General features: G+C 60.0%; 2 protein-coding genes across 2 annotated transcripts in view; one reads left to right on the forward strand and one right to left on the reverse strand.

The window, feature by feature from the left end:
• The window catches only part of LOC112115303 (inositol-tetrakisphosphate 1-kinase-like), a 13,589-nt gene extending 12,563 nt beyond the window's left edge, over positions 1-1,026 (forward strand). Inside the window, exons 9-10 of the mRNA XM_024212341.1 lie at positions 246-408; positions 752-1,026. Of these exons, the coding sequence (XP_024068109.1) occupies positions 246-408; positions 752-1,026 (438 nt within the window). The remainder of the gene's footprint in view (positions 1-245; positions 409-751) is intronic.
• A 5,352-nt stretch (positions 1,027-6,378) lies between these two features.
• The window catches only part of CCER2 (coiled-coil glutamate rich protein 2), an 11,917-nt gene continuing 9,626 nt past the window's right edge, over positions 6,379-8,669 (reverse strand). Inside the window, exons 5-7 of the mRNA XM_029913200.1 lie at positions 7,671-8,146; positions 7,308-7,640; positions 6,379-6,462 (exon numbers count right to left, since the gene is read on the reverse strand). Coding sequence (XP_029769060.1) covers positions 6,379-6,462; positions 7,308-7,640; positions 7,671-8,146 — 893 coding nt within the window. The remainder of the gene's footprint in view (positions 6,463-7,307; positions 7,641-7,670; positions 8,147-8,669) is intronic.

Below are 8,669 nucleotides of genomic sequence, written 5' to 3' on the forward strand. Positions count from 1 at the left end.
GGGCTCACTAGGGGGCGCTGTCCCCCATGCCCCAGTGTGGCGCTAGGGGGCGCTGTGCCGCGGGGGGCCCAATGGGGGCTGCTTCCCCCCCCCCCCCCCGAGTTCTGTCCTAGCGGAGGGGGTTTGTCCATCTCCCAGAGCTATTAGCCTTACTCCCTCGGCTTCATTCCCGGAGACACCGCGCCGGGCGTCCCTCCCAGCGCCCCCCCCCCCCCAGCCCATGGTGCTCTCTGCTCTTTTGCCAGCTGGATGAGGCTACGCTGGAGCCCCCCCCGCCCCCCGACGGCATCGTCTGCCGAGCCGTGCGGGCCCTGCGCTCCGCCCTGGGGCTCTCTCTGTTTGGGGTGGATCTGATTGTGGAGAAGCAGACGGGGCGGTGCGTGGCCATAGACGTCAACGCCTTCCCAGGTGAGAGCCTGGAGGGGGGAACGGGGGCGTAGCAGGGGGCGCTTTTCCCCTCACAGTCAGTGCTGGCCCCTATGCCCTGGTGTAGCACTAGGGGGCGCTGCGCTGCAGGGAGCAGAAATGGGCAGGGCGCGGCCGCTCTTGCTGCAGAGATCTCTTACTCAGCATTGAAGTGCAGCCACCTCTGGGGCGGGGCGGGGCAGCTGTTTATACAGGGATCCCTCACCCAGCACCAAGATGCAGCCACCTCTGGGGCAGGGCGGGGCAGCTGTTTAACATGCAGTGTTTGTAAGGGGCTGTGGGACGCCCTGGTACAGCCTGGATGACTCTTCGGTGGCCTCCGCAGGTTACGAAGGTGTCCCGGAGTTCTTCTCCGCCCTCCTGAACCACATTGAGACGCTGTTGGAGAGCCATGAGCAGGCGGCACGGGCCAGGGTGCTTGTGGCTGAGTATTCCCTGCACCAGCGGGCGCCACACGTGCACACGGCCCAGGAGAGCACCCACGACACCGACCCGAGAGCCCCTTGGCTGGCCAATTCCCTCGAGACGCCCAAGTCGGCACCAGCCGAGAGCAGCTTCTTCACCTTCGCCGTCCTGCCAGCCATGCTCTCCCAGCACTGACGGGGGTGCTGCGCTCGGCTGGCCTCTCCGAGGGAGCAGGGAAGCGCTGGGTGTCCAAAGAGAGCAGAAGCGACGTTGTACCTATCCCAGCGGGGAAAATTCCCAAACAGCCAGCAGCTGGAGCCCTCCCCTGGCTCGCCCTGGGAGATCAGAGCACTGGGCCTTATACTGTGGCATCCTCGTCTCTTGCAGTATGGACCAGCCCATCAGTCCATATAGTGCAGAACTGCACCTCCCTGCTTGGACCAGACCAGACCACCGGTCCATACAGTCCAGTATTGCACCTCCCTTCCTGTATGGACCAGCTCAGATCACCGGTCCCTATAAGTGCAGCAGTGAACCTCCCTGCTTGGGCCAGATCAGATCAGAGGTCCATATAGTCCAGTATTGCACCCCCCTGCTTGGATCAGCGCAGTGTTCCATACAGTGCAGTCTCTTACCTCCCTGTCCGGATCAGACCAGAGCCCTAGGCCCAATCCAGCTTAGGTCACCGGTCCGTATAGTGCAGTACTGCACCTCCCTGCTTGGACCCGACCAGACCAGACACTACGGGTCTGTATAGCCCAGGCTCTTCGCCTCCAGCACTCAGTAAACCATACCCTCATAACGCACTGCATCGCAGATAAGGACTGACTCCCCCTGGACTGTTCCAAATCCACCAGCAAGGGGGCTGCATGTTCCAAAAACTCAAAGGGGTGGCCGAGCCACTCCTGCCCCCCCCCCCCGGGGGGTGATGGCAGAAATGCAGACAACATGGGAGCCATGGAGAATAAATCGCACTCAGGTCCCAGCCAAAGGACTTGGGGTGTTAGGTTGTACTGCATGCTGGGGCCTAGGGGTGTGTGTGTGTGGGGGGGAGATTGAGTCCCCGCTTATTAGATTCTCCTTCCTTGAACGGAGTCTCAGCACTGAGTTAAGGCAGGGGACTGGCTGGTTCTGTTTTGCAACCCCCCGTGGGTTTCCTGGCCTGTCCCTTTGCCACGGGATGCTCTCAGCCTCCGCACCCCACAGAGCGGGATCTGAAAGGGCAAACGCCGCGTGTGGAAAGTTTCATTGCAGACTCTGAAGGGGGAGCGGGGACAGAGGGCAGGAGGAAGGCTGTCCGGTGAAGTAGCAAGACACAGGGCTTTTTAAAAAATAATACTAAGATTTATTTAAAAAAAACCAATAGAGCTTCCATACCAGCCAGAGGTCCCTCCCAGATACCTTTCTTCCTGCAGCTCTGACTCCCAGCCAGAAGCCAGGGAGTTTTATAGAAGGATTCCCTACCCAGAATCCTTTGCAGGGAAGACAGCCCCGCCCTAGTCTCTCTGGGCGATTGACAGCCCATCTGGCCACTCAACTCTCTTTTCCTCATTCCTGACTCTCCAGGTCTTCCCCTCCATCGCAAAGCGCCTTGCTCTGAATTAGCTTGATCCACTTTGGAAATGGATTAAACTAACCCGGAACAAGATATTCTTACTCCGGATGAAGAGGGTGGATGGAAATAATCGGGAATAGTCAATCCACTTTAAATTCACACCATCTCTGCATCTGGAATAACTTTCACGTGTAGCCCAGCAACCGAGTGCCACCGTATCAGAGAAGATCGGTGGAGGTCTATCTGTTGTGTATCCAGCCAGGGGAGACATAAAGATCTCTGGGTGTGATTCCCATGCCTCAGCAGTTCTGTGCCCAGCGGAGAACCTCGCCTTGTCTTGAAACTAGTGGTGGGTAAAAAAATTTCAACCAAAAACGTATTTCCGGCGAAAAATGCAGCTTCAGTAACCCCAGAACATTTTTTTGCCAAGCTGTTTTGGTTGGGGAACAAAACCCTAAAAAGAAACGTAAAAAAGCTGAAAAAAATTTGAAATGTGTCATTTTGACACAAAACCTCTCAGTTTTTTCAGTCAGAACAATTTTTCCCCTCTCAGCCTTGTTTTGAACATAAAAGGAACGGAAATCCAAAACATTAAAAAAAGTTCCAAATCGAAACGTTTCCTTCAGCCCGAAATGACATTTTTCAGCTTTTGAATTTGCCCAAAGTTTTGAAAAAAATTGTTTGTTTTTAACCCAAAATGATTTTTTTTTTTACCATTGTTTTGGAATTGTCGGCAAACTGAAAAATCGGTTATTCACTCCGATCTCTTTGGGACGGGCTGCATCAGTGGCGGATCCCAGGGACCCCTTCGAAATTTGAAGTCCCTTGTCTCCGCCCCCACTGAAATATACATGTGCTTGTAAGTTTCCAGGCTCCTTACTGCCCCCGTAAATCTTGATGGCTACATTTTGATAGGATAACGTATGGGAATAAAAGCAGAGATTATTATTTTGAGGGGGTAGTAAATGTCGATCCTTGTCTGGTGGGTCTCAGTAGTGGAAAGGGGCAGCTATGAAAAATAGCCAGGATGGAGGAGAGGGCCATGCAGGTGAGGAGAAATCATGCAAATTTCACCTCTAATTTCTCTCATTTGCATGCATAAATTATGTAAATTAGACATTTTAGGCTCCACCTCCTTCCTGGTGTGCTGTTGGTTACTTTCCCACACCATAGCCAGCTGGAGGAAGTGGTGAAGCCAGAGATCCCAGCGTACAGCGTGCATTAGGTCACTTGCTCGATCAGTTAATTAAGCAGCTCCGTGGGGCTCTGATTTTCTTAATGTCTCCCTGGGATACTTTTAATTATTATTTATATCATGGTAACGAGGTTCCAACCAAGATCAGGGCCTTATTGTGCCAGGCGCTGCCCAGACCCCGACCGAGATCAGGGCCCCGTCGTGCCAGGCGCTGCACAGACCCCGATGGAGATCAGGGCCCCGTCGTGCCAGGCGCTGCCCAGACCCCGATGGAGATCAGGGCCCCGTCGTGCCGGGCGCTGCCCAGACCCCGACCGAGATCAGGGCCCCATCAGGCTGGGAGCTGCTCAGAATGTGACCGAGATCAGGGCCCCTGTTGTCCTGGGTACTTCAGAGGCACAGTAAGAAACAAGCCCTTGTCCCAAAGAACTCACAATCCTTATAGACAAAGGCAGGATCATTATGCCCATTTTACAGATGCAGACACCAAGGCCCCGCGAGCTGCCAGGACTTGTCCAAGGTCACACAAGAAGCCTGTGGCCAAAGCAGAGCTTCGGTATCCCCATCACACAGTATCTGCGTAACTCACCATCCTCAATGTACTTATCCTGCCAACTTCCTGCTGAGGCGGGGGAAGGTTTGTATCTCCACTGTACTGCTGGGGAACCCGAGGCAGGGGGCAGCCTGGCATACGGGAGTTTGTGGGGAGAGCGGGGTCGTGAACCCACATCTCCAGCGGCTGTTTTAACCCTCGTTCTGCCACTGTCCCGCCTTGAAACTTTACGTGCTGCTCCCTCCCATTCGCATGATCGAAGCAGGCGCCTGTGAAAGCCCCGGCGTCGAAATTGACACGATATGAAGGAGGGCTGGCAGGTTGTAGGCTGGTTTTCACTGTGCTTTATTGTTCCACAGAGCTGGCTACACAAGGACGGGGATTTAAAAAAACCAAACAAACCCCCCAAACCCCAACACCTGATAGACCAGGCCACCAAGCAGCTACATAGCTTCAGCAAGAGACGCGCTCGCAGCCTATGGGGAAGGTGCCGGGGGAAGGGAGTCCTCCGGCTTGAATGGGGGGGTGGGGTGGGGAGAGAGAAATCAGCAAAAAACCCCAAGTGAAAAGCCCGAGAGACCAGGATTGGGAGGATGGGGGCCGCCGGAGGGGCCAGGTCCGAGGGACCTCGCTAGGGAACGTAACCAGTGCTTTGTGTTACCCCTGCATGGGGGGGGGGGGGGGGGGGTGTGTGTGTGTGTGTGTGTGTGTGCGCGAGAGAGAGAGAGAGAGAGAGAGAAAGACCCCTGCAGCTAATACAATGGGTTTCTCTCTGCGTCCCCTGCCCAACATACGGGACGCGTCCGTGTTTGTCGCCTTCCAGGGAGGATCAGGGGACGACTGCAGCCTGCCAAGCTCCCGCGGCAAAGGCCTTTACTTACGGGGCGGCAGGAGGTGGGTTCCTGCCGCGTGGGCTCTATTCTGCGGGGGCCAGAGCAGACCCTTACAGACAATTCTGGGGTCGAACACGTCCTGTCTCCTCTCTGACGCCCCTAGAAGTCTCCAGGCTCTGAGGGCGGGACGGCTGGGGGGACGTTCGGGTCAACCCAGCCTTCGTGCGTGCCAAGAGACAGTGTTGAGCTGTGTGTGAGTGACCCAGCCTTCCCCCGGTCACATCCCGAGCCAGGAGAGGCTGGGTTCCTGTCTATAGCCCAGCAGGGATCACACCTCGCTCCCCTGGTCTGCAGGGGGAACTCAGTGGCCCCCTTCGCCGAGGCGCAGGCCGGGGTGGGATCCGGCGCCCGCACCTCCCCACCGGGCCGACGGGAGTGGGAAAGCCCAGGTGGGACAGAAGCACAGAGCCCTGGGCCTTGACCTCATCAGCCAGGCCAGCCGGGGAAAAGTCAGCTGTACCTTCTCCAGCTGATCGCCCCCCAGTGCAGGCGCCCTGCCCCTCACTTTCCTGCGGCTGCCTCCCGCCATCTCCCCTCCACCTCCGGGCCTCCCGCCGGGCCCGATGGACGGAGCGCGTCCGGCTGCTGGTGAAAATGACCCCTTGGGAGGCAGGCAGTGCTGACCCCTGAGCCCAAAGCGACGTGAGGGGTTCAGGGAAGCCGAGGTTTCGAGGACCACGCAGAGCCCCCGGGTCCCACGAGGCTGAGTGTTAACAGTCAGAGTCCGGCTTGCCCGGCGGGTGGGAGCCAGGCAGGTTCCCATCCTGGCACCGCAGGGTCCCCTCTTTCTATCCCTTCTTCGGTGCCCCGGGGGAAGGTCAGCTTTAAACAAGAGACCACAAGGGGAACCCGGGGGGGGGGGGCAGAGAATAGCCACACTGCAGTGAGCCCTGGCCACGCCCCTGATCTGCCCCCGACGGGTCCTGGGGGGCAGAAAGTAGCCACCCTTATCCCATACCAGTTGCGGGCAGTTCTCAGGGGGACATTCCCACCCACTTTGCCCCCGACGGGCCCTGGGGGGCAGAGAGTAGCCCCATATCTCTCACCCTCCATTGCTCTGGAGGGACGTTTCCTGCATGGAGGGGGTAGGGAGGGTCGGTTGGCGGGTTGGTTATTTTCCTTGGCCTCGGGTCGCGCTGGGTCCCCGACGGAGGGGGGTGGGACAGGTAGAAAAGCACAAGCTCCGAGGCTTTGATAACAGTCCACAGCCGAGTGGGAGAGGAGAGGAGGGATATATACAAAGAAAGCACATGTGTGGGGGGTGCCTGGGCGGGGGGGTGACTCTTAAAGGGGCGGCCGCCCCTTTGTCCCCCTCCCACGGCTCCCCGCTCCCCTAAGGGGACTGGGGAGGTCACCCTCTCCGCAGCTCCCGCAGCTTCTCCGCCACCTTCTTCAGCGCGTGCTCGATCTCTTCCAGCTTCTCCAGCTCCCGTTCCTGGATGGAGAGAAAGCACGAGGGGCCGTGAGGATGGGGGGCCCCCCCCAGGGTTCATCCCTACCACCCCCCAGGCCACTACATCCAAGCCACCCACCAGGCCTCTGGTTTATCCCCCCCCCCCCCCCGGGCTTTGCACCTCTGGCTGCCCCGGTGCATTCTGGGATCCCCGCGGCACCTATCCCACAATGCCCAGCGCTGGGAGCGCAGGGGCGTTTGGGCCAATCCTCCACACGGCCATGGGTGGGGGAGGACGGAGCAAGGAGGCCCAGCTGACCCCCATGCGGTTGCAATGCCGCGGGCTGCCCCGTCTCCTCTCCACCCAGCCGGCCCCGCAGCTCGGTGGGAAACCTCACAGGGTTCGGCACGAGGAGGAAACGGAGACCTTGGGAGGGGGAGAGCCCCACCGCAGAAGAGCCACTAGCCCCGGGTCAGAGCACTGAGCTCAACTTGACTGGGAGCAGGGACTCGAACCTGGATCTGTCCCGCGCCAGCTGATGGCCTTCGCCATCGGGCTACTGACGCTAGGGCGGGGCGCCCCCTGGTTCGGACCACAAATTCCCTCCCGGGCCCCTGACAAGACTTGGGTGGCAACTGGGGTGTTCAAGCGAAAAATTCTCAGCCGGCTCCTTTCTGCCTACGGAGGCCTGGACCCCCAGGGCTCCCCAAGGCTCTGGGAGCTGGGGGTACACGGGGGAGATTTTTTTTCATGGGCACAAGGGCGGTTTAGCTGCCCGCCTCCTGGCTTTCGGCTGCTCAGCCCGGAGAGCTGGCAGGCTCCCAGGCTGGAGGCTACCCCCAAGATCACTACCCATGTAGCGCATGGAAAAGGGCTAAGATCTGACCTTGTCCTTCTCGGCCTCCCTCTCTTCTTCCTCTTCCTCCTCCTCTTCTTCCTCCTCCTCCTGGGGGCCATGGTGCTTGCTCTTCAGGTGCCCCGCCTCATCCTCGTGGTGCCTCTTCTTCAGCGGGTGGCCGGGTGGCCCGTGGCGGTGGCCGTACCGCCCCTCCCCCTCCTTCCACAGCCGCCCGTCCCCGTGGAGGTGGCTCTGCGAGTCGGAGATTTTCACGCCCTTCTCCTCCGCCTCGAACTGGGCCGTCTCCTCGTCGCTGGCCTTCTCGGCCATCCGCTTGGCCGGGCCGCCCTTCCGCCGGGCCGGGCCCGACCGCTTTTCCTCTTCCTCCTCCTCCTCCTCTTCCTCCTGCACCTCCTCTTCCTCCTGCTCCCAGTCCTCTAGCCCCCCGTGGTGCCGGCCTCCATGGTGGTACGGCGGCTCCTCCTCCGAACTGTCGTCTTGGCTGAAGTGCCTCTTGGCTGGCGGCCCCGTTTTCTTGTTGGCCCCGGGGCCCCGGATCTCCCTCAGCTTCGGCGACGCCCGCCTCACCTCCGCGTGCCTCCTCTTCCTCTCCTCCTCCTCTTCCTCGCCCTCCAAGATCTCCTTGGCCTCCTCCTCCACCTGGGTGCTGTCCTCCCCGTGCGAGACCTTCTCCTCTTTCACCTTCTCCTCGATCTTCTCCGTCTTCTCATACTCCTCCTTCCGGGCCTCGCCCTCCTTCTCCTCCACTGTCTCGGAGGCGGCCGAGCTCTGCTGAAGGGGCTTGTCCCGCTTCCTCAGCTCGTCCCCCTCGGGGCCCTCCTCCGTCTCCTGCCAGGCGCCGTGGCTCGGGTGGTGGTGGGCGTTCTCTGGGGGCAAAGAGGAGAACAGTGAGCTGTTCCCGCCCCGGGGCAGTCCCGACCCCGTTGGGGATGGGTGGACGCAGGCTGAGGGGCTCTGTTGGCACGGCGAGGCCCATGTCCACAAACTGTCCGTGCACCCTGGTCCCCCATCGTCCGGGTGCCCCAGCCCTCCCCCATTCTCCAGACCCCTCTCCCTTGGCTTCTCTGCTCCGAGCGTCAGCTTTGGTGGCAAGTGGGCTCTTGCCCTGAATCCCATCCCCTGACCCCCCCCCAGCCAGGTCCCCTCCACACGCACTAGGGTTGGATGAAACTGGCGTCCCCTCTAGGGGGCGCCAGCTCCAATCTGGCCCCAGGGCAGGGGATTGGCTGGCTCAGGGGGGGTGGAGAATGAGACACGGGGCCTGTCCCCTCTAGGGGGCGTCGGCTCCCATCCGGCCCCAGGGTGGGGACTGGTTGTCTCAAGGAAGCGGGGAGTGGGACACGGGGCCTTTCCCCTCTAGGGGGCGCCGGTTCTGATCCAGCCCCAGGG

The sequence above is a fragment of the Terrapene carolina genome, unplaced genomic scaffold, assembly GCF_002925995.2.
Source record: "Terrapene carolina triunguis isolate 2854851 unplaced genomic scaffold, T_m_triunguis-2.0 Scaffold517, whole genome shotgun sequence".
NCBI classification, from domain to species: domain Eukaryota; kingdom Metazoa; phylum Chordata; order Testudines; family Emydidae; genus Terrapene; species Terrapene triunguis.